Here is a 26,221-nt window from a genome sequence, read left to right on the forward strand (position 1 = left end):
TGGTGAGTGCAGGGGAGGGAGGCCAGGCCACAACCCAGCTCCGGAGTGGGGGGAGGCACGTGGTACAGCCCCAACAGGAGGGAAGGGGCTCCAACTCAGCCCATGGGGAGGTGGCATGGTCCAGCCCCATAGGGGAAGGCGGCGTAGCTTGGCCCCAACCAGGGATTGGGGTTTGGGGATTTGTCACGGGTGAGAATGGCCAAGTTAATGACTGCTCCGCCGCTGCCAAATTTCTGGACCCGTGGGGAGCCCCACGGGCCAGATGCGAAGGCTCTGCAGGTTGCATTTGGCTTGTGGGCTGGAGGCTGAGCACCCCTGCCCTATCTCGGTGACCCCAGCTAGCAGGGCTCCTGTGGATTTTGTCTGAAATTAAAATCCCTCTCTCCCACCCCCTGGTGAGGAGCATAAATAGAAGTTGCAGTGAAAACACCTCTTCCCCCAACATCTCCATGTGAATGATTTTTGTGACACAAGGTGCCCTGCTGCGGAATTTGCACCTCCCAGTCACAGATTTCATTAATCTGGCCCAACACAAATGTATGGTAATTACTTGATACTTCTGCCCTGACACTGAATGGGCTATTAAAATAACTGATGTGTTGTGGACCCGAGTAAGAAACGGATTCAATTCCAATCACCCCTGCTTTTTGGCACTGAAATGCTAGCTGCACTATAAAATGGCCTCATAGCTGGCTACTGCTTGAGCGACAGAGGTCTCTAATAGCAAAACCAATAACTAGAATCATGTAACTGGTAACAAAACTGCTTCCAGCGCTGTTACAGAAGCGCGGTTTGAGACTTTCTGTCATGGTCCAACAACAATTTTAGTTTAATTTATACTAAGAGCTGTTGCATCTCTTCAGGCAGACTTGCTCCTAATGACTTCTAATGACAAAACAGTTCCCTAATGTCAAGAAAGGAACCGTCTCAGAAAAAAACCATTTGGGAATCCAGTTGGCCTCAGAGGAATCAAACCTAAAATGTATTCCATGATGTCATTAATTGTAATCTCAGAGATTTATGGTAGAGTTGGACAAACAATGAACTACACCTCCCTCCTGATAAAAGCGAGTTCAGAAACGGTCGGTCAGACGAATTATAATTATTGGGACACACAACTCTGCATTGCTGCCCTTACAACTGGAACAGACGGGCAGCAAGAACTGACACCATTTCCCGGGCAGCAAGTGGCAAGGGAAGCTCACCTGAGACTGCGGGATCGGGGCCTCATGGCTGGGGAGTGACGCCCTTCCTCGTCAGTGATGCTCTCGGTGCTGAAATGCTTTGTCAGGAAATGAAGCTCATCGGCCGTTGGCTGAAAGGGCAGCTGGTGCAGCTTCTCCTGGGATGAGCATGATGACTGAGTACAGAAAAAAATACAGAAAAGAAATATGCTAAACGCATGCACAGGGGACAGCTAATGAGTGGAGTAGGGATGGATCCCGCCAGACTGCACTCTTTGACAGAAAAGAAAGTTGCTCACCAGCACAGGGGCCTCTCTTATTTTCCTAATTAGGCTAGTTCAGCATGCATGCATAATTCTGAGGCCACCGAGATCAGGACAAGTTCTGGAGGCTGGTTAAGGGATAATAAACTCCCGCAGCTCCAGAACTATTCAATTTGATCAGGAAGATAATTCATTTGGAAGAGAAAGGGAAGGTGTAGAACTAAGGAGTCTCTTTGGGAAGGGCAAAGAGGTTGCTGGAGTAGTGAGCAACTTTTCTTTTCTTCCCCCATCATGCTCCCTCAGCTCAGAGACTTCACTGGCATGCAGAATGCTATGGAGGTGTGCGGTATGTGAAAAGTAGCATCCTTTACTGGCTCTCTTTGGTACTTGCTATTGTAAATGATCTGTATTTCATTCCTCCCTAGTTTACCCATCAGCTTTCTTCTCTAGTTGAGCAGGCAGGAATAAAGTGAGGAAGCTGACTTTGCAGGACTGTATGATGAACAGAGTTTCCCTTGTTTTTCTGTTACAAAGAGGTGAAGAGTTTATTCATCTTTAAATGATCTGCTCTGCTTAGAACGTGTACTGGTGTAATGACAGATGTTAAACAGTTTTAACTGCTGAACCAAGTGAAAACTGGAATTAAATGAAAATTAATGTGAAAGCTGAACAGTACATTTGGCAAGAGGAAGGGGTGGCTTAAAGCGCAGCTAGGAAAACAGAACCAACGGGTGCAACTGCTATACTTTTCCATCTGGCAGGACTCACTGAACATACTAGTTCAAGAAAAAACCAAGACTTTCAGGAGGTGCTGAACAACCGGAGTGCTACACTCCACGTGGGTCTTGTGGCATTGATGGTTATTCTCTGACATCCCGGCGGTCTGTATTGCTCTTGTGGAGTTAATCACTGTGCGCCGCTGAACTGGATAACCCTTCTTTGGCTGTATCTCATTACTACCACTTGCATTCAGTGCAGCTGAATGCATTCAAGCGCTGAGCAGCAGCAACAGATGTATCAAGGCCAAGGACACATGCACAACCCGAATTTCAACTTACCTACACTTGTTTTTCTAGTTATTTGCTGCTGAAGATATTACTGAGCTTTCAGGGGAAAAAAAAGCTAGGAACTATAGCTTAGTAGTTGAGGCCAAGTGCTGACAAGACTGTCTAAGACTGGCCAGGACTTACTGGAAAACACCACATTTTTAGTGCTGATAATATATACAGTTTTTTATCTTTGGAGGTGGGGGGGTTTTGTTCAGACCAGGCATATACAAACTTTTCAGGAGTCCAAGAACTGCACTTAAAGCGGAAAAAGAGCCCCCAAAACAGACAAAATACAAACACCTGAGCAGATCATCAGAGATGCCCACCTCTAATAGAGAATTTGCTCTGTGAAGAATTTTAGCACGCTATTCAGTGTCCAAGCCTGACTGCCCATATTAAGGGGAGACCTGTATGGTGGAAATTATGAGCCTATCAAGGCCACAGGTCACACCGTCATAAAATATGATGGTAGCTGCAGCCCACTGGTCCAGATCCACTCCCTATGCTCCCTTCTGAGCCTCCCTTGCAGCAGCTCTTGGAGCAGGGAGTCTATGGAAGGAGGGCGAGGGAGTAGATGAAGCATGATGTGTTTGTTCTGGCACCACTACGAAAGCTCCTAAGAGACTCTGGTATTGCAAAAACGCCTCTGATGCAGGAAAAAAAAGTATACGAGAACCAACCGCATGGAGAAGAGCCAATATTTATCACGTTCTTTTCAGGTTTTGTCATTAGCACGGTCACAACCAGAGACGCAGCATACTGGTCGTTGAAATGTCAAGAATTGATGGTGTTTGTCTTCCAGCGACACAAGCACTGAAAAAACAGGGTCATTTAAAAATATTATTCCACTTATGGTGTGCCAACAAACCCTGCCTTCCACTTTGTCTCATCAAGCGCAATCAGATGTCATGCAGGGCTGGAACTGGGGAATATGAAGGAGAACCTGTGGTTAAAAAGCATTAGGAGATGGACCTTCCTTAGCCAAAGGCTTCTTGAGCTCTCAAACATCTTCAAGGAATACATGCTGGTAATGAGGGATCACACGAGCAAAGTGAAACCTAGCTGCATTATTGATTTTTAAGTAATGAAGTCACTGAATTTGATACCTACAGCAGAGCCATGCAAACTTCCCCATGGTTAAAACCAGAAAATTAGCCAGCTTGTTTTAAGTAAATGCTTCCAGCTAATATTGCTGACGTTTATACATGAACTCTGAGTCTAATAAATAAAGAACAAATTAGCTACTTAAGGAAATAATTGTGTATTAGCCTATTCAAATGATTGCTCTAAGTCTACACTCCTGAAGGGAAGCCTGCACCGAGTGTCTGACATGAGAAGAAACGTGTGGCTTCTCTACAATATCTGAAATTTAAAAGGGCAGCGGGCGTTTGGACGGAAAGTGAGCTTTGGGGCACCTGCAACACGGAGGATGAAGAAAGCCAGGAGAGGTTAGATATGCACCTTGCAGCAAGCTTCGCACAGCTAGGTGTCTTGTACTTTGACTCAACGGGTATCAGTGCTGTCTACAGCCCACGGAGACTGGAGGCTGATTCTTATTAGAGAAACGGCAATGTGGTTATTCAGGCTATCAAAAACAGGCGCTCTGAATAGGTTCCAGGATGCCACTTGCTTTTGGCAGACCACCAAAGGAAGAAGTTATCAAAAGAAAAGGTTGTTTTAAGAGGCAATGCAACGTAGTGGAATGACCACACGACTGGGAGCCCCAGCTCCCCGATTCCAGTCGCCGAAGTACCTCCAAACCTGCTGCGTTCTTCGGCAAGCCGCTCGAGCTCTCATTCCTTCCGTTTCCGCATCTATGTGGAGCAAGACAGCTGACCTACTACTTCTCAGGGGTGTCAGGTGGATAAGCTACTTAAAATATATGAAGTACTTTGAAGACATAACTTGTTGCAAATAAGCACTACGTGCAATTGGTTTAGAAATGCAACAGTGACTTAACCAATCCTAAGGATTTTTCTCACCTTAATTTTTAAGCAATGTGCTTAATGTATTAACGCCTTTCTGTGACTGTAAAACTGGGATACTAATGGACTAATAGGGATGGTCCAGCCTTGAGCAGGAGGTTGGACTAGGTGACCGCCTGAGGTCCCTTCCAGCCCTATTTTACTACGAATGTCAGGGTCGCAGGAAAGTTTCACATTCTTGGAGGCTCAGACACCCTGGTTTTCAACAAAACCATGTGCTGCAGACAGAGCTGGGACTGCTGCATTTTTAAGAGCACCTGATGCTTTTTATTTTGCTTACAAGTTTACAAAGTTTCCACCACTTGGGCTAACGCTTTCCACGATGGGTATGCGCCTCAGCCTGGATCGGTGCAGGGGAAGGGGGGGAACTTCAGCTACCGTCCAGTTGTTTCAGGGAACAAGGCAGAGACGATATAAATTGTTCTTGTTCATGTTAAAAATTCTTGCAACCTTCCCTTCGAACAGCTCTAGCACCCCCGTGCTTTGGAGAGGGGACCGGAAATAACAGGTGGAAGCCCATGCGTTAAGGTGTGTCTTTTGCCGTCTACATACTTGAAAACCTGCCTTGCGTTTGCCCGGTCTTTGAAAAACTGTAATTCATGTATGCTGAAACAGGGACTACAAATTTAGCAAAGAGTTTGTTCTCACTGAGCATCTCACACCCCAAGGGCTGACAAACGGTATCCACCACCCTGTGGAGGAACTGAGCACGCTCCAGCCACAGCTACAGGACCGACGTCAGGCTGGCCCTTCTACGGCTGCTCTCACTGGCTTTGGAGCAGGATGGGGCCAGGCACCGCAGCGACGAGCAAGAAGTACGTCCCTCCTGCGCTCTTCATTACTCCTGCTGGCCTGCAGCACAGGGAGGACCTTTCCGATTTGAACTGTCAGCAGACAAAAGCAGGCTGAATAGGGAGGGCTGGAAGGGACAAGGAGTCTGGTGGGACTGGGACCGGAGAGGAAACAGGAATCGTGACAAGGAGCTGAAGAGGGAAAGCTGGGAAGGACTGGAAACGGCATCCCAGGGAGCTGGCTGGAGAAGATGGGACTGTCTGGGCAAGGAGACTGGAGTTAAGAGCCAAGATTAAGTGGGTGGGAGATTTGATACTGGACAAGAAACCAAGATGGGGAAGCTGGGATGTGGAGACAAGTCAGATGCAAAGCCAGGGAGGGACAACTGATTCTAGCAGCGGGAGCAGACAGCAAGGCTGGAAAAGGAGACTAAGTGAGGCCTGAGAAGTACCAAATTGGACTTGGCAGACAAGAGAACGGGCTAAGACAAGGAGCCAGCACGGCAAAGAGGGGTCCATTGAAAGGAAGAGGCAGATGAGCCTGTGTCCGCAGGAGCAAACTCCTCGCTAGAATCTGTAATGAAACCAGGACGCTCGGCTCCTGTTACCGTTGCCTGCTCCGATCTAAGTGCTCGTCTCAGGCCCCTCCACCGGTCTGCAGAGAGGCATCAACCTGCGATGGCTATCGGCTACTCTGCTTGCTCCAGGGACAGCGGTGTGCATGATGAATCAGGCTCCTGCCTCCTCCACGGTATACAACGGACCTGCTCTGGGAAGGGAGCAGGACTGTGAGGTCGGAAAGGCCCTTCTTTTTAGGGCACTCACCTCACCTGCAGCAGAAGTTGGGAGGTGTGCAGTGAATGAGGCGGGTGATTGCAGGAAGAGAGACGATGGCCCGCTCGTTATGGCAGGGGAGAGCTAACCTGGAGCACCGATTCTAGCCCTGCTTCTGCCACGCAGCTCCTCTGCGACGGTATACTAAGTTGCTTATATCAGACTTTTCAAAGGTAATAGCTAAGTGTACGCTCTCCATTTCCTGAGCATCTCACTAAAGATGCTGAGGGTCTGATTTGCAGAAGTGCTGAGCCCTCGCAGCTGCATGCTGAAGTCGAGGGAGCTGTGCTTTGGAAATACAAAGCACTACCTAACGCTAAGCACTCTGAAAAATCAGATTCATATAACCTCACACCTAATTTTAGGTGTCTAAAATTAGCAGATACCTTTGACCTTCTTTTCTGTGTGCCTGTGCTCTATAGCCAAACCCACGAGGGATTTAATCCCATATTCAGAGCAGGGTGTGAATAGCATGAAGTATTAAGGCCTGGAGCCACACAATAAGTAAAAAAGAAAATATTGCAGCTAAGCGAGCACCCTCCAGTCTGCAGACTGAATGGGACAGGGACCCTGCAGCAAATATAATATGCCGTTATGTAAATGAAAACTGAGCCATCAAAATACATGAGTACAAGAGGCCAAATTAAGATTGGACAGGCCACTAGCTTTTGTGTGCCTGTCTCAACAACCTTAAAAACATTCTTTAATGTAGTTATATGGGTGAGTTCAGTTACAGTGAAATCTGGTCCATCAGTCACTGCGATAACATCACTACAGTCTCCGTAGTCAGTGCACTGAATCCCAGCCAGAGTCCTAGTCATCTGGACACAAAACACTTTGGTTAATTCCTCATTCTTTAAAGCATTATTAGGGATTTCCAACACAACATAATTAGCAATTTCCAACACTGAATCAAAATGAAATATGCTCCTGATAATTAGTCATCTTAAAAAGTATCCTCTCAAGCCAGCTGTTGTGTGCAAAGCACTGGGTACGCTTCAGCTTTTTGGGGTCAACAAGACACGGAGTCAAGGCAAGAATGCAAGACTGCAAAGCAAAAATCTTTTGACTGTTTTGCTCCACCGGTAATCATTCCTAGCGAGAACGCTGCATTTCTGTAGTAAAAAACTCCACAGTAAGCCTTTATCTGTACAGTCAAAGAATTAGTGAGCCAGGGTTTATAAAGTATGCACTTATTTTTTCTTAATTAAAAGTGTAAACAATTATTCTTTACTATGTCTCAATATGACTTGCAAAGCGTATTTCATGAAATTGTGAAAAAGTTTAACTACTGGTAACTAGTCATTCATCACAACTCATCCTCGTTACCAATCCCCTTGAGGTGATGAATTAACCAGAGTTTACAGTATCATTTAGGGTTCATCCATATTGAGGAGTCTGATTTGCTGTATGACGTTGCAGGGTGTTACGCTGCTCTCTTTCCCGTTCTGTTAACCGCGTGTCCGTCTTTTGGTAATGACCTACGCTCAGGTCGCGGTAGGTTCGTTCACTCGTGTAAAGTGTAAACACGTAACGTCAAGGAAAACATCGAACTGCTGTATGTTATCAATTTGCCTCCTAGGCAGCATGCTGGCAGAGAGCTCTTGTGCCCATTGGTGACTCGAGGTCAAAAGCGGGGGAAGAATTTCACATCCTGGTTTTAAACCAGCTGAGAGCTTTCTGCTGGGAAGCGCTCGGTCTCGCCAGAGCAAGTGTCATTGCCGACGCAACGCACTTCTCCACCAAGCCGAGGGCTTCGCTACACCTGGCACCGGTGTGGAAGGCAAAGTGCAGGATGAGAGGGACTGGGAGATGGAGGGAAAAGCAGCACAACTGATCGTTAGAATAAATTAGTGCATTAAATACATGGTTGGCAAATAATGAAAAAGACCTCGCATATTTTAGTAAGGGTTTCAAAGCAGATTTGTTAGAACGTGTTTAGACAAATCAAATAGCGTCAAAAAGGAGGTCACTCACGGAGACGGTTGAGCTGGGGGTGTTTGTCCCGTACCCGGATGAAGGCAGGGAGGCCAGGGACCAGCGACGCCCGTCCGTTCTGGGGAAAGATGCAGGGGAAATTATTTTGATGACCGGTGTAGTTCGCGTTTCCCTCTCCGAACAGGTCTGCACCCTTAGTTTTAGATCGCGTTTTCCAGAGAATCCAGAGGTCCTGCCAGCAATGTTTTCTGTTCCAACGTACGTTGGGTAAAATCTTCAAATGCACCTAAATAACTTGGGAACATCGGTGCCAATGAAAGTCAACAAAATCTAACCTCCTAAATTACTTCAATTCCTACATAGTTCAGATACTTTTTATAACTTTACCCTTTGTGTTTAAAAGGGAAATAATTGGACAAATGACTGATTTTACTTTCAAAATTTGCTCAATAGAGACAACCAGCAACTGTGGGCTTTGAGTGACACCCTGAATTACTGCTGCCGTACCTCCCTGGTCCTCCAAGCTACACCAGGAACACAGTGGGGGCACGAATTCATGCCATTATGAAGTATCTGGATTACTGGGCAAAAGGAGAGTTCAGGCGTATGCCTAAATATCCGAATGGGCTCTGTTCATCTCATCAACTGGCACAGCCACTAAATTAAAACTCGTGAAACGGGTCACAGCTGAAATAAATCCCCAGCTGCAACATGTCTCTATACTGGAGCACCCATGACTCTGGATTCCCCCGGGGCTCACACTTCCCTCTCCGGGTTACAGTATTAGTAGTTGTTTGCTCTCGTGCAGCACATCGAGCAGTCCCCAGCGCAGGCCAGGACCCGAAGGAGCGTGGCATACAAAGATGCAAACGAACAGGATGAGCTGAAGCAGGCTAACAACAGGGACCAGTTCATTTTAATGCCAAACATGGTTACCCTGAAACATGGAAAAGTTAATCACCCCCCACAACCTCACAAAAATCAGACTCAAGAAGGAGAAAATGGAATTCATTTAAGCTACGTCTAATAAATCTCTCTCTCTCCGACTTCAAAAACCGAGGCCTTCTCTCCCATTGCTGGACAAATGTTGACACTAACCTGAGAGGGATGCTAAATTTTGAGGGGTTTTGTATCCCACTTCAACAGAACTATAAATATATTAATACTCCTAAGTACACCAATATTATTCATTACAAAAGACAGGAAAATCATCAATAATTTATCACATTTTAAATGAAAATGAATTAAAGACCAAAGAGCTTCTGACAGGACTGTTGATATAAACTTTGGGGTTGGTATACAGTCACACAGCACATTAGGATATGACCTTTCTCCTGTGGATATTACTGAAGGATAAAATTTGAGCTGAGAAGGGAAACTCAGTTGTAAACTTAACAACGCCTTTCTCTACCTACCTGTGGGCTGGGACTCAGGAAAGCACCTAAAGCAAGTGCTAGAAATTAAGGACAGGCTTAAGTATTTTTGAGGGGCCTAGGCTTTTATATCAACCCATACCTCTCCTCTCTATAAGTCTATTTTACTACTAGCACATGGAGAAAATACACCCGTTTTCAAACAACAAAAAGGGTTCATGCTGCATGCACAAAATCACAAAATTCAAGCTTTAGAAACAAGTCCTGCTGCATGCATATAGTAGTTGAACCCCATTTAGATACAAGTGGGTTTTGTATTTGTGTGTGTGTTTTTGACAGATAAATATATTTAAGAGATTCGTCCCTGTTTGTTGCAATGTTCTCTCCGTGCTGTGTGTTCAGGTCCCATCTCAAACACACACTTCCTCTCTGAACCTTTGACAAGTCCCATAACCTTCTGTGCCCCGGTTTCTCCATATGTAAAATGGGCGTATCCTCTCTCATAAGGACGTTGGGAAGATAAATTCTATTAATACTTGAGAAGCACAGCTACTGTAGCAATGAAGTAGGTATACAAATTAAAAAGAGTCTAGAAAGTATACAAGTTTTTATGAAATTATGCAAAGTTGCAGACTATTTAGTCTACTTTCTTCTGAAGGACTTTCATATTTTGGTTGCAAAAATGGACAAAAATCATCCCCCCCACTTGAAAAAGAACAACCCACTCTGCCAAGATGGTAGCCCCTACTTCTTGCTACAACTGATGCAACATTAGGAGAAGCATCCTAAACAATCAACACAATGCACAGAAAGTGCGTGTTCAACCACTGGAAAACAGCAGCAAGAGACCGGCAGAAATTCTGCTTCAAATTCAATGGAAGAAAAAGACTTGGAAAGAAAATTCTCTCTTTAAATGGCAGAATAGGTCTCAATTATTTCAGTGAGAAAGATGTATTTTAAAACTGATTTAGGAGAGGACATCAGAAAAAAGAAAACTTTGAATGATATATTCTTCTTTGCAAGCTTCCGGGCACAAACACCCTTCGTCAGGCTGAGGAAGCATCTGCAGCTGCGACATTTTCCCGGATGGTCTTCCAGGAAAAGCACAGGCCAACTGCAGAGCTTCCTCAGCCCGACGAAGGGTGTCTGTACCAGAAAGCTTGCAAAGACGACCAACACGGCTACAAACCGACACCCCTTAAATTATTTATCTCGTTTTGAAATTTTGATCCAAATGAAATTGAGTTGGAACGAACACTGGTCAGAAAGAACTATTAAAACAGCGTTGTAGGTAAAACAGGCTTGTGGCAGTTGTGGTAACATCATGCAACGTGGACTAGATTAGGTCAGTGTGATAAACTGTGCTAAGAACAAAGCAATTCTCCTAGTGTGATTCTTGTTAATTATAAGTTGCAGTTCAGAGAGTCCTCATTTTTACTCCCAAAATGTAAAAGCTGAATGCCTAAATGGGGTTATTACAGCACCAGCTCATTAGGCACATACACAGTGCCCAACCATGCAAAAAAGCATTACACTCACATACAACACCAATATGCTTCTGATATGCCCATTACCTGTCTGCTCTGTGTCCATGGCTGTATGGAAGAAATTGCACAGTGATAATGAGGAAGGGAAAAATAATTGAGAACATGATTTCTGGAAACCAGTAACAAAAGATGAACATTTCTCACTGTAGTCACCTTTACTGAAGGCAATATAATATTGTGTGCATGGAAGGGGACATCTTAGTTATAACAGGAGACTGCTGGGCATACCGATCCTGAGAGGCAGATGCATATGCATTTAATATCCATCCACGAACAAATTTTTGATTAACCACCTTTCAAAAGAGAGGCAAGGACCCTGTGAAGGCCAGCGGTGAAACTGCTGGCCTTCACATTAGGAAGCTAGGTCTAAGCAGAATCGCTGTATTTCCTACAGTTGAAATTTTGTGTTTTGGGAAAGGAAGCCATAAATACTGCATGAAATAGGTCGTCTCTGGAGAGAGGAGGCCAATGCAGAGGGCAGAAAATTCCTCTTTACTAGATAGCAAGGCCTGCGGGCATGGGAGGAGTCAAGACACGAATGATATCTAGGGCCTGATGCGGACAAAAAGAGAAGGAAAATTCCAGTCCGAGGGAATAAATGAAGCTCAGCATTTCCAGTGACCCCTGGCACAAGCTCTGTGCCACACCACATGAAGATCCCTTAAATAAGGATACGCTGACTATTCGAAATAATCACGTTTCTCTCTTTCTCCTCCTCTCTTCTCCCCGTCCCTGCTTCCCCTCCCTCTTTTTTAAAACAGGGAACTTTTTTTTAAACTGTGCATCAACACCCGAGTCAGAGCAAGTTCAGCAAATCTACAGGAGGAGGAAGCTCTGAGCTAGAGACATCTATGTCCAACACCCCTAACAATACCACTTTCTGCTCCAATAGAAATATGCCTACAAAATACATTTTTCAAACCCTGGGCAGGGCAGGGGTGAGGGGAGAGCCGGCATCTCATCTGGATTTACACCCTCCTTAGCGGTCTGGTCTAGTGGGTAGGATAACAGCCTGGAAATCAAGAGATCTTACTCTACCCTGGCTCAGAGACTGACTTGCTGTGTGGCTTTAAGCAGGCTATTTAGACTAATTCACCCTGCACCCTCTCTGGGGATGAAGTTTGGATTTCATGTCTATACAGCATCTGGCAGCAACGGTGACTCTCAGCCCTGCGCCCGCCACAGTAAGAATAGTACTTGACCTAAGCCATTACTGGGGGAGCCAAGCTGTTTCCCATTGCCTACTGCAAATGAAATGTAAAAAAAAGAGAGTACAAACAGTGTGGCCGTTAACTAACAATATCTGTAACCTGAAATCTCTCTGAAGAACTTCCTGTTACAAGAACAAATGAAAACACAGTCTCAGATGCACAAAGATGAAGCCAACACTATTTAACATTTGCTGAACTCTTCGACAATAGTGACCATTTTTATGCTCCCAAAGAGAAAAATCAACGACTGGAGTTTATTTATGGCATTTTCCCCAAACGTTCCTCTCTTGCAACAAAATATTATTTCCACCATTCTTATCTAGCTCTCTCCCCTCTTCCTGCACCAAGCATTAACGATGTTAACAACCGCAGTAAATCCTAACCACCAAATCAAATGCACTTCCACAAAATGATTGCTCTAAAAACGTACCCTGGATAAGACAGCAGCATTACGCCTACGAAAGCCTCGGACAAGGGCAGCAGCCTGGGAGCTTTGCAGGTTAAACCTAGCACATGCTCTGCGTGCCACTGCCAAAATGTTCGGCCTTCAGCGAGAACGCATTGCAGTATATACTTTCACAAGACGGTAAAAGCTATCTTCACTGGGGCAAAGCTTCCCCTCGTCCGTTATGTTACTAAAGACAGTCTCACATGCTGCAATGCAAAGGTGTAAAATGCACCACTCGGGCTTTTAATTATTAAAGGTTTGTGTGCCGTTTGCAAAAAGGACGTTAAAAGCGATGTTGCTGTGATTACTGGAACAGCTACGGACTGAAGAAAGCTAAAACTCCTGTTTTATTTACAGCTTTTCGTCACACAATCCTAGAGCCAAATGTTAAGTTGCTGTAAAAATGGCGTAATCCCTTTGGCTTCAGTGGAGCTGCGATGATTTGGATCAGGCGAGACTGTGAACGCCCGTTTTTCGAATAGGGACATGCAGTCTCCTTCTGTCATTTTTAAATTGGCCAATACCAAGCAACAGCTGCTCCTTCCCCTCCTAAGACAACAGGTGCGGAGCCAGATGGGCACAGCTGTCGTATCAGCGCAGGCTCTGCCTTATTCGGCGCTAACACAAGAGCACAGAGCCTGCTTCCAGCAAGAGGCCGGGGGCACAAGGAGAGGGGGCAACTCAGCTGAATGACTGAAAAGACTCTCTCTCGCTTACCTTCACTCAAGCCCCAAGGGGCAGCTTTGCCAGATACGCGGGCTCCCTTGTGCAGGTACCCGGGCTGTTTCCAAAGCCTGCCACTTCCTCCCATTTCAAGCATTTTTAAGATCCATCCTTTTCTATCTGTCCCTAAACCGGAGATTCCTGTTCAGGCCTCTTCCGCCCCCATCTTGATTGAGGCAACCTCCTCTTCTCGGGCCAAATTCATGCTCATTTAGCTACTTTCCATCCCGGCCAAATGCAGCCGTAGGAGTCTCTGCCCTATGCACCAATCTGCCCATTTTACTGCCCAACTCCGAATCCACTCTTACACCAGCTCAGGTTCAAGTTTGTTATCCTTGATTTCAAAGTCTAATATGCATCTGGCTACCTATCCAACCATATCTCTTTATGTCATGACCTTCTCCCTCAAATCCTGCACCCTCCCCTTCCTGCTATGGCTGACAAATTCAATGCACCATTTGTCTGCTTCTCCAACGGTCTTTATACTTTCTATTTTATTCTAATGCTACACAACCCCACGGTATCTGAGCTCCTTGCAAAAGGACGTTATACAGTGAGATTAGGAACAGCTTCACCCTTTCCCTTTCAAGCCTTCTGCCTTTGTCTGTTCAGGCCATGTGTTTTCATAAAAGGATTCTGCATCTGAAAGGCACATCGGTACACTCTGGGGGCTACTGCAACGCAAACAAAAAGCTAATAAAAAACAATAACGACTTTCAGAAGACGAATGCACGCAGTACCTCTGGCAGCTGTGACATGCCACTCACAAGACAGAAAGCGTACTAACTTACCTGCGAGCCGGCACAAAGGAAAAATGAGCAGGTGCATTTGGAGAGAAATTCCTGGGACTGTCCAACGGGCTGCTACCTGTTGGAGAAAGCAAAGAACATTCATACTGGTGTTACTTTTGCAACAAATTCTCTTCCTGTTAAAAAAAAATCTGATGAATGATGACACACTGTGGAGATAGGGTCAATTAAGATCTGTATTTGCAAATAACTAACAATTTAGATCTTTGAAACTTGCACTTGCTTGGGAACTGGCTGGTTAAATATTCTTTTTGAGTACTGCAAGAGAGATTTTCTTTCTACTATTAGTTGCTTCCTACTTTTTTAATATATATATGATGTGGGTTTTCCAGCTTAAACTTCAAAGGAAAATAAGAAATGTCCAGTGCAACAACTAAATACAGCGTATCGCTTCGTTGATTTTTTTCAACGTCTTGTATATATGCATTTAACCAACCCCTGGCAGTGAGAGTTTGCAGGAATGAAGCTAGTGCTGAACTGCTGGGAAGAACAGGGATGGAGCCCTGCCCAGCCTCAAACCCTGCGCATGCATTTACACAGCTGAAGTCACCATACAGCTGCACTTCCGCTACACGGGGCAGTTGAGAAAGTCATACTCCCTCCCTTCTCTCGGCAGCTCTTCGTATGGGCTGTGAACAGACGGCGCAGGTGGAAGTAGGAGTTGGAAGGGGGAGAGCCAAAGTGCAGTATAGGCCAGTAAATCCCAGCTGGCCGATGGCTCCCCAGGGATGCACACCAGCTGGTGCAAATTAAAGCAGCCCCCAGGCTTCTCCACCTCGCACTCGGGGTGACTTGAGAATGAGAGGTATAAGGGGCACCCAGGCAGCTCCATCACGTGCTGCACCAGGAGCAAACTGGACAAAACGAGCATCTGGGCCACTGTCTTCTGAGAAGCAGCAGTGTCCAGTCCCTGTGATGAGCTGACACTGAGCACAAGACACTGGCTGAATACAGAAAGCATGGGCCCCGAAGAGAACGCAACCTAAGCTTCATATAGGATCTACTGCAAATCTTGGTGGATACGAATAATTAGGACACTTTTGCAGCTGTATTTGTTTTCTTTCAATTCAATAAATCGACTGTTGACTCAGTTCTCGTGGCCTTTAGATTGAGTTTGAAAGTGAAGAAGAGAGGGCGGTTTGACAGCCTAGAACAGCGACCATGATCCAGCCTTCAAGGAAAGCCCAGAGAAAGGTACAGAGCTGTGGGATAGCGGGATCGCTGGGCACAGCTGGCACGAACTTACCTGCACAGGTAAGTTCGGCGACATCTCATTTCAAACTAACCTGCACGTATCAAGGTGACGCTTCCTTTCAGCGTCACCAATCACGAGTAACACTACAAAGCTTTCAGATTATAGTCCAAATGATCATCTGGAATAACTGAAGAAATCGAGTAATGACTTTTTAAACTCCACTACGTGGGTGTTCTCACTCTTTTTCGGTACGCACAATCTGGTACAGAAATACGACTGATTCTTCAGTAACATCTTTTTCAGATTTATATGGCATATTTCTACCCAGACTCTGGAATTTTAATTAGCTCCCTTGTGAGTTATTTCTATCTCTAAAATGAAAAGCAATTAGTTCTCCTGCTCTGCTCAAGCCTGGGTGAAGCTTCTAAAACAACAACAGGGAGAAGGGGAATTTCTGCTTCCCTTTAAAAACGTCCCAGCACTCCCGGCCCTTCTGTAGTTGAAGGAATTTAAATCAGAGAAGCCTAAGTGTGATGCTCTCACCCAGCAAAGATGATCGAAGGCTTTCGTACTCTGTCTGCAAAGGTAAACTCTCCTGCTTCCCAAGGGTTAGAGTGCTATTGAATCGGAGACTTTTCACTTTCCGCCTCAAATGGGGCCCTTCCAGAGCCGTTGCTCGGTAGATAACCAACACTTGGTTACAAGGATGTTGGCAGCTTTATTCTGACACTGCCAACATCCTTGTAACCGTGTATTGGTTATCTACTGAGGCCCAGGGCTGAGGCTCAGGCACCATTACAATCTGCAGAAACGTCCCCTTCGGGCCACAGGCAGCCGATATCTCAATAACGACTAGCACAGTTTTGCCCAAACGCAGCATTCACCAAGGGGGCTGAAAGGTCCAAAAACTTATACTGGAATTTGTGGCATAACTTGTTACAGCGGGTTGTAAAAGCCGATGTATTTCCATTCCTGTTTGCAGAGCTGGAAAGCATTACCTGTAATGACCGGCACCCTGCCACCTGAGGAGCACTAATTACAGAGAGGGTCCACGAATCACATCTGATTTAATAAGAAGCAACGCTACAAGACTTCAGGGAAAAATCCCAAACTAATTTAATGTCCTTTCTGCACGTTATTCAGCAGCACTCATGCTCCTTATGCCTGCTACTCTTACAGCTTTTTACCTGCATGTTTTTAGCTTTTCTACACTTTTGGCCCAGCTCTTGCCAGGAATTTTAAACCTGGAGGCTGCAAAATTTTCGGAAACAGGTCCCTTTTTAAATGTTGCTTTTTATTCCTTAATGTGCCATTTCGAACAGCAGGTCTCAGCTGTCTCAGGCTCCAGGCACCCCTCTGTAAGACTTCAGCAGCACCCCGTTTCAGGAACGAAGGGTGAGAGTACACTGCGAATTGTTCCATAAAGAGCAACCCAGCCACAACTGCAGGCAATTAATGGTGTGAGAAAATAAGAAGCCAGCCACAAAAATATTCAAAAAATGTGTATAATGTTTTTGTGGCTGGTTTTCATTGCACCTTAAATTGAATGTGATGGGGTCCCACCACGCAGCCTCGTTGTGCTTGGTTGACAGCTCCCCCCACGCTGTGCTGGCAGACTGACAATCGCAGGGTACAGCTCTGCCTGGGGCTGCACCCTGCTGTTTTCAGGGTCGAGTCGAATTGAGGCGGTGTCGTCACCTGGGCCAGGGTGTCAGGCTGCAGGAAGTCACAGGGCTTGCCATGAGTAATAACACGATTGGGATCTGATCCCTCATCCCAAGATCACGCATTCTGCCATGCACGTGTCTGGACATGTAATAGTTGGGATGGGAGACCAGATCCCATTGTGCCATTAAATGAATGTGTGCCAGGGGCCTGATATGAATGTAGTGTGAATATTTCAAATATAGTAATTATGTTATTAACTCGTGTTATTATCATAGAAAATGAGGGCTGGAAGGGAGCTCAGGAGGTCACATCTAGTCCAACCCCCTGCTCCAAGCAGGACCAGCCCCAATTACATCATCCCAGACAAGGCTTATCTACCTGGGGCTTCAAAACCTCCAAGGATGGAGACTCCTCCACCTCTGTGTTAATTGTGTTACTATATTACATTATAATATAAGATGTAATGTTCACCCCTTTAGGCTGCCAGTGGGGACCGGGCTCCCCCAGCTCTCCCTGGCCCTGTGCACACTTGCTGCCAACATGGCTCCTGGACTCCCCGTTCATTCTGCCCTTAGTTTTCCCAGGCCAATCTCCCATGAACTCCAGCCCCAGGGCTGAAATGGGCAGAGCCTGGGGGCACCTGGCCAGCAGGGCTGAAGTACCAATCAACTACACATGTGCCAAAGGGGGCTGCTGAGGATGGGCAAGGGAGCAATAAAGCACACAAGGCCCAAGAACGCCCTTTCCCACCCCTGGACTACTCCTGAGGGGGCAATCACAGCCCCTCGTACTGCAGCTACTCCTTTAGGGACTCGCATGCTGGGGACTGAAACCACCTACCCCTGCAGCCCCTTCCACCAGCCCTGGGAGTACGCGACAAGCAAGGGTGCGAGCTAAGCTCAAAAGCAGGCTGCTGGGAGCGGCTGGCACAGATCCTGTCAAAGGGCAAGAGAGAACAGCATGGGTGTCCCTTGTGGGACTCCGCGGCAGGTGTGGAACAAGCGGCAGCACACTCACCACCTTGCACAACACTCTTACAAGGATCTTGCACACCCTGGTTGAAAATCACTGCTTTAGAGGGCATGGGGTTGCAGGGCATGAGCGTGCACGTGGACAGTTACAGCTGAGTACACACACCCTCCCTCTGCTCGGCTCCGCAGTCGCGTCTGTTGTGCCGGTCGGTGCCTTTAGAGATGAACGGGGGTTTTACTGAAGTAGTCAAGCCTAAGGTGAGCACTCTTGAACCAGCATAAATGTGCCTTACAAATTAGTGTGAAAGTGGCATCTTAATTTTATTCCCACGTAGGAGTAAGCCATATGAGTATTAGTAACTTTATATTGTGCTGGGGAGGGATGTGGGGTGTATATGTATGCTGGTGATAAGATAACCTTAACTATAAGAGTCAAGGTGTAAGACAACAACATGCACCCCGCTTGAATGAAAATGCTCTCAGTGTCTCAAATGGCCTTTTTTTGGATCAAATCTCAAGCCCTTGATCAGAGTGGATACAAATCAATGATTTTTTTATTTAATCATATTTTAAATTTTTTTTGTTAAAATGCTTTTTATAAAAATAAACCTTTATAAAGATAGTTTTAATTTAAGATATGCTAGAGCTCAAAGATCTCATCCTGGAATAGGGCTTATAACTTCTAATTACACACCGTTTGAGATAATACATTCATGTAACCTTTTTAGAAAAGTTTTATAAATCGGTCACAACAGGTCATGGACTATATTAGGGGCCCAGTCTTATGGGGCTCCCAGAGCCACCTCTATAAATTAGGAAAAATGAAAGAAAACCACTCTACCCAGTGGGACTCAGTGCTCAGTCTAGAAGATCCCATGAAGCATCTCTGTGATGCTGTTTCAGTTCTTAAATTGCGGATTTGCAGCTCCAGAGATAACATCCTTGTTAACAGCAGTATATGGAGACGAGAGATAGCAGACCTGGTTACCTACCCATTGGCTCTATTGTCTCTTTGCAAGCTTGCATACACACAGTCAAGCCCTTACCTTTACCTAAAAGGGCAAAGTTTCAAGAAGTTAAAGGAATAGAGGATTGTTGGGGGTGGAGTAGATCTGGGCAAGGAAGAGGAGTCTGGAGATAAATAAAAGGAAGGAGGGGCAGTAGAAACAAAGGAGAAACATTTGAGCAGAATATTCGGGAAGTCTTGAGGAATAAATTTCTGAGTACAGCCTTTCTATTGATTTGAGATCTAGTGAGGGAATGGTGTGGTAGAAGGGGAAACCTATCATGACAGCAGGCTTGCCAGGCCGTAAAAGAGGCCCTGTCTGGGAATACTTTAATGAAGATTATATCAAACAACAAGAATGCATTTTTTGGAGAAAACAATGATTAAATCAGTGCTTCCTGACATGTGATTTAAATCATGATTTAAATAATGATTTAAATCAAATCCACCCTGCCCTTGATCCTTGATCTCATGGTTGCTTTGAACATCCACTCCAAAATCTTGCCTTGTACCCCTGTCCTCTCATTCAGCGCTGTATTCAATACATCCAGAACTTCATTTCCCATCCTGGCAGGGATTCCACATGGCTCCATACTCTGTTCTTTCCTCTTCGCCATCCACCTGCTCTCCCTAGGTGATCTTTTCAGATTTTAAGAACATAAAAATTGCCATACTGGTCAGACCAATGGTCCATCCAGCCCAGTATTCTGCCTCCAACATGGGCAGATCTAGGATTTTGAAACGTGGGGTGAAGATGGTGCGGTACAACATCACATATAAAACACCACATATTTTTCTCCAGTTAAACATAAACTAGAAGCATTACTAATATGGTAGGGGCCTAGGGCTACATTATTTAGTTTAAGATTGAAGCAAAAACAAATATAATTTCATTGGAGTAAGTCAGAAGTGATGTGCAGGGCTGTGAAATAGGAGCTTCATTACCAGGTGTAGGTAACACGGCAGAATCGCAGACCAAAGGTGAGTGTGACTGGTGGAACATCAAGATCATTAAAAAGGAGAGAGGGCTGCTAATGCCTGTGGACTGAGGGGTTTGGAAGGGACCAGGGAGATGACAATGAGCCATGATGCCAAGTGACTTCCTCAGCACGGCCTGGATAGAAACGCTGCTGCCACTGCTGGCAGTCGGTTTTAAACTGTGGGTGGAGCAAGAATCAAAGGGGGAGGCGAGTGCACCAGGGCAGCCCCCTGGATCCACCCCTGGATGCTATACAGGGAGAGCACTGAACTGGGCATCTCTAGAGCAGAGGTTTTCAACCTGTGGTCTGCAGAGCTCTGGGGGTCCGCTGACTGTCTAAGGGGTCCACAAAAGATGACTGATCAATCAAAAGAATGCGAATACCAACTCTTACAGTTCAAAGGGGTCCACACCTCCATTCAAAATTTCCACAGGGGTCCGATCCACACCTCCATTTGAAATTGTTTAGGGGTCCACAAATTAAAGAGGTTGAAAACCACTGCTCTAGAGTGACCTATTCCCTGTTCAATACCTTCCCTGGCACCCACTATTATTGGTTTAGAGGTGCCCGAGGAAATATCTCCAATCATTCTTGTCACTAGCCATTAACAGATCTATCATCCATGAATTTATCCAGTCCCACTTTGAACCTGGCTAGGTTATCTGTTTTCACCACCTCCTGTGGCAACGAAGTCCTTAAGTTAACTATGTGTTGTGTAAAAAAGTATATTTTCTTGTTAGTTTTAAACCTGTCACCTACCAATTTCAGTGGGTGCCTCCTACTTGCAGTGTTCTGCAACTTGGTGAACAACGGTTCCCTGTTCACTTGGTTGACACCTTTCATGATTTTATGGCTCTGGATCACACCCCCCCCTCAGCCTTCTCCTTTCCAAATTGGAGGGTCCTAGGCTTTTTAGTCTCTCCTGGTATGGCAACTGCTCTCGGTCCCTGATCATTTTGACTGACCTTCTTTGTGCCCTTTCTAATTCTACTACATCCTTTTTGTGATGGTGGGACGACAGCTGCACAGAGTATTCAAGATGTGGGCACACCATGGATCTGTGCAATGGCATGATGATGTTCTCGGTTTTGTTTTCAATTCCCTTCCTGGTTGCCACTGCACACCGAGCTGATGTTTTTAGAGAACTATCTCCAGTGGCTCCCAGATCTCTTTTCTGAGTCATAACAGCTCATTCAGAACCCAGAAGTGTATTTGTATAGTTGAGGTTATTTTTCCCCAGGGGCGATACCTTGCACTTGTCGACACTGAAGTTCATCTGCTATTTTGCAGGAGCTAAAAGCTTAAATTAAAATAGTGTAAAGAGAATTTGTGCTGCAATCAAGTAACTTCAGGATCTGGGGTTTGAAAGAAAAATACTACACAACAATGGCCGAGAGACAGCAACGTTGATTCAGCCGCAGCAGAAGTAGAGCATCACTATTACTTGTGTCTTTCTTGGTGGTCTTCTCTCTAAGGTACCCTCTTTTACCAGCTGGAGTTCAACACAAGGTGATAAAGATCGACCTCATGCTGTAGAACTGGCTGCCTTCAAGCACACAAGTTGTAAGCTGACCAAAAATGTAGGTGGATTTACAATAAGCTGTAGTTTCTGGTGTCTGACGGATCACCCAAGCCCAACTGTTTGTGAAATATAAATTAAACATACTTGCTAAGAACCACAGTAGGGTCTGCAATACTAGCTGCACAGATACCTCGAATATATTCTCTGGTGCATACTTTCCATTCTGTTCTCCTGGCACAGATTTGGTGGATTTCTAAACAAAGTCCTATTACATACATGGTGAAAAAACTACTAGACACCTGTTACCGCTGTAAATTTATATCCTGATCAGGGTTTGAGATACTCTCTTTATCCGGCATCAACCCCATGCTCTTCTCTCAAGAAAAGAAAATTAAACAGACTAATACTATCTGATTGAACAAACAAACAAAACCTTTTTGTTTCAGGATCAGCATGTGCAGCGATATCTAGGATATGACCCTGGTACTGAAGTGCCATCTTTGGGCAGCTTCCCACCCACAGAGGCAACACGGAGAGAGGCGTAGCAGACGCAACGCTGGTCTCACGGATACCCACATTAGGAGCCAACAACAATGCCAGCCAAGACCTCCTGTATCTCAGAGCATTTGCTGTCCATGGCTAATACAAAATACCACAATAGGTGCAAGTCGGTGAAGTCAAACTTGTGAAAATCAAAATTTTCAATAATGAATAATGAATGGTAAACAAATTTTGGTGGGGATTTAGATAAAGAGGAAATGATTTAAGGTATCAAGAACCCTTGGATTGAATGGTCTCTTCTCTAATCTTCCATAAATACAAATTATGCCTGAAAGGTAGCTGAACAGTCATGTTCAGCTATATGAGATCAGCTGAGATGCTCATTCCAATTTTCCATTTAGCTAGACTATTTATTTCCAAGTCTTTCAGATATAGTCCGGTATTTAATTGGACATTTAGAGAAAAAAGAGAGAGCTAAGATGCTTTTAGTGTGTGATAGATTTTAATACATTACCCTCAAGGCCCTCAGGGAAAATTCATGAATATATATGCCAAAGGTTATAGAAGGGTGAAACTATTTTCTACTTAATACTCTCTATATACATCTAGGCAACTCTATGTAATGGAAAATGATAGGATAGAGCACAATTTGGTAGAAGTTATATTGGTTGGGTTATAAATTCTTTAGGACTTATGGTAAGTGAATATTACTGGCCTATAAATGTATAAAAGTAGAAAGAGACTGCTAGATGTGAAGCACAGGCAATCATTTCTGTTCCAGTTACACCAATAGTATTAGAATCATTCAATACCATGGAGAATTATTTGGCCAAGGACCCTCAGGTTAATCCCAACCTATCCTAATCCATAAATAGGGAAACTGGATTCAGACGTAACAGTTGGGGACCTTCTTTTTTAGCTGGTTTCTCGGCAGTAGACAATCTATTTCTTTTCAGAAAAGGAAATGCTGTAGAAACAGGCCTGAACCGAAACTCTTCCTACGAGAGTGACACTAGTTTACGCAGCAAGTCCTACAATGAGATAACGGACCACCCCCCACAGTGGTGTTTCTCTCCCAAATTCTGCGTGGGTTATCGAGCACTTAATAGCAACAAAAAAAGGACGGAGGCGTGTGTCCATCCCAGCCTTTGCCGGGAACACACACAAGACAGTGAAGTAAGCAAGCGCAGGATATGGCTTTAGTGAAGAAGAGCTTTAACTGCCGGGGCGAGGGGGAAATCACTGCAACATTTCTAGACCACATTCATTTTTTATCAAGTTTGTGTCATTTTCATGAGCCAGGTCAAAGTTTGGAGCATTTTGGGGGAGAGCTCATAAAACGTGCGCACGGAAGGCCTTTGGGGGATTTTGTGTAGACAAGAATGCAGAACAGAGACCAACAACTCAAATGTGTCTGCCTAAAACTGGCTTCTAACACCATACCGCAGGATCTCGATAAACTGATTTTCACAGGTGTTAAGGTCCATGTTAGACACTACACAGTTAAAGTTAACTCTACACTGTTCTCATGGCACAAAATAATGATCTAGGCATGATTAATGACAAGTTGATGACTTCAAACTTGATTAAGAAATCTTTAAAAGACACGTTAGGTCTTTCTCCATGGTGCCACTGCAGAACAGACTCAAGATTTTTTGGATGCACTTGAATCCAAAATGTTGCATTTCTTTTAAGCTGCATTTTCACTTCTGGATTTCCAGGGCTTATGATGCTTATTTTTGGGATACATGCAGTATCCCTATAACAGGTCTTATCATATTACAGGTAGAAACTTTTAACCCTAGTTCCAGTTTTAAATAGAGTTTGTGTCTGGACATGTTCTTACCAGCAATTTCATAGAAAGAAGACATGCAAAGACTGCTGCCATATAATTCTATAAAGATGCACAGTACCACCTTTAAATCGTATATAATTTTACTTCCTGGCCGGTGCAGCAGGATTTGCAGCTATTTTGCATCACCGCAGCATTGCCAAACGAGGCAGCATATAGACCGCAGCTGCTTCTTCCTCCCTACATCCATAGCCACATAAACACACACTGCCCCATTCACCCTCTCTCCTGCACGCTCACACCTCCACACTTCCCTCCCTGCCAGTTCTCCACATATTCACCTGCACACACACATCCTCCAAATAGCCCCTGCTCATTCTCAAGGAGATATCCTTCACCAACAGTCTCTTGCCTGCACACACACACTGCCATGCTTCTCATCTTCCCTGTCGAGTACAACAGGTGTAACGGGTAATATTTTTAAGGAAATGCTTAGAGTAAATGAGGGGTTTCTGCTGCCATTCATCATAGCTGACAATTTCCCCTTCAGGTTGATGCCAGTGCATGAAATGAGAGAAGCACATCAAAAATCACCATCTTTCAAAATAGTCCTCGCTACCGATTTTGAAAGGAAGTGAAACCACATGCTGCCTTTTATCAAGATAGCCACTGCCTGCCGTTGCTCCCAAAGGGAGCAACGCTGAACTGCCTTCAGGGAAGATGGTGGCTCCTTGAGCCGTCAGAAAGCACAGGACCATATGAACAGAAGCAGCAGAATTCATCATTACGGACAGTCTACAATTTCAATCCCACTGAGAACGAGGACAAATGATGGACCATTTTAAGGTGGCTGTATAAACCAGTGGTGCTCAACCGCTTGGCCTGGCGAGCCAGATAAGTGGCGTGGACCAGACCAGGATCGGGCCTCATGCCACCCTGCTCATTCCCATTCGGGCTTGTGCCACCCGGCCTAGCTCCATGCCGCCCCACGCTGCCCCGCTCAGCCTGGCATTGCCCTGACAGGCCTCGCGCACCCAATCTAACGTGCAGGGCCTGGCTGTCCTGTCCACGGGGCTCTCCCCAGGTCTGGAAATGTGACAGCAGGGGAGCAGCAATTTGCTGCCACCACTCCCCAATTGCCAGATTTGCAGACCTTTGGGAAGACTCAAAGGCCAGATAATGCAGCTCTCCAGGCAGGACCTGGCCTGCGGGCTAGGGGTCAAGCACCTCTGGTATAAACTACAGCCAGTCTCTGGTCTTGATCCTGCTGGGAATATAAAGCAGCAACCATTTAAAGAGAGCAATTCTTCATGACTTTTGTTCAAGATGAACACTATACTTCAGCCTCTGCTACAGAACAACTGTCAGTCATGAAAAACCGTAGAAAAGTTTACCTTAATAGTCAATTTTCAAAGACTATGCATTGCATTTGATTGACTCAAGATTCCCACCTGCCAGCTTTCAAGGAGACAAAGCTTGAGAAGAGATTATTTAGATCCACCCAAAATGGAAAACTTCCCGAGGACCCCGTTTCTAACTAACGTGGACTCAGTGGAGGTTTACTTGTAGACGTACAGAAAGTTAAAACAGCACTGCCAGAGCAAGTGCTGCAACGTCGGGGCATATACTGGGTATTTTTCATACCTAAAGTAAAGCCAGGCTGTAATTGCAAAATTCACTCGAGCCTAAATCACAGCAGTAAATTATAGGGAATTTCAGGATGAAGGTTTGATCTTTAAAGCAAGCAGCTTACCTTCAAGTCACATCATTTGGGTTTTGAACGGGGCAGGGTGGGGAGGGAGCAGGAAAGGACTGGGGTTTCTCAAGTGAAGTTCTTTGACTGTTTGAAACGGCTTTGCTTTCTGTGGGAGCTTAAGGCGTCAAATGACTTAACAACTGGACTGTGATGCTACCTTATTTTTTCACATACAACATGAGGCATTCCCCCCCCCCAAAAATCAGCATCTATACACGTGCTACAGGGTGGGGGTGGGGGAGAAGTCACTTTAATAAGAGTGGCTCCCTGCTCTAATTAAAGTGTTTGCAGTGTCACACGCTTCAAAATGGCAGTGGGAGTGTTTTAACTAAATCTCGTTCAACAAACTTTAGTTAAAGTGCCCTTGCCGCCACGACTGCCGCGTGCCCCTGAAGGCTGGGGGGGGCACGCTGACCGCCCACAGGTGACAGTGACAGTGTCGGTGTTGGCAGCGGGGGCATGGCGGTGGCGAGCAGGGAACTCCCGCAGGCGGCTGCGGTGATGGCAGCAGTGGTAGACAAGCAACGACCGCTCAGAGGCATCGCCGGCAGCATCGACAGCGCTGTTTGCAGGGGGTGCACCGCCAATCTCAGGGGGTGCACGTGCACCTGCATGCACCCCCTACGCGTTGCCAATGCCTGCTGCCATTTTGAAGCATGGGGACACTGAATACAC

General features: G+C 45.5%; 1 protein-coding gene across 3 annotated transcripts in view; it reads right to left on the reverse strand.

The window, feature by feature from the left end:
* The window catches only part of MAST2 (microtubule associated serine/threonine kinase 2), a 139,325-nt gene that overhangs the window by 55,677 nt on the left and 57,427 nt on the right, over positions 1–26,221 (reverse strand). For 2 of the 3 annotated variants that reach the window (XM_025206547.1, XM_025206565.1), the window contains exons 4-7: positions 14,138–14,213; positions 10,992–11,012; positions 8,084–8,162; positions 1,206–1,360 (exon numbers count right to left, since the gene is read on the reverse strand). In XM_025206547.1, coding sequence (XP_025062332.1) covers positions 1,206–1,360; positions 8,084–8,162; positions 10,992–11,012; positions 14,138–14,213 — 331 coding nt within the window. The remainder of the gene's footprint in view (positions 1–1,205; positions 1,361–8,083; positions 8,163–10,991; positions 11,013–14,137; positions 14,214–26,221) is intronic. The other variant, XM_025206554.1, reaches the window with a different exon arrangement.

This window comes from Alligator sinensis, unplaced genomic scaffold (assembly GCF_000455745.1).
Source record: "Alligator sinensis unplaced genomic scaffold, ASM45574v1 scaffold781_1, whole genome shotgun sequence".
NCBI lineage: Eukaryota > Metazoa > Chordata > Crocodylia > Alligatoridae > Alligator > Alligator sinensis.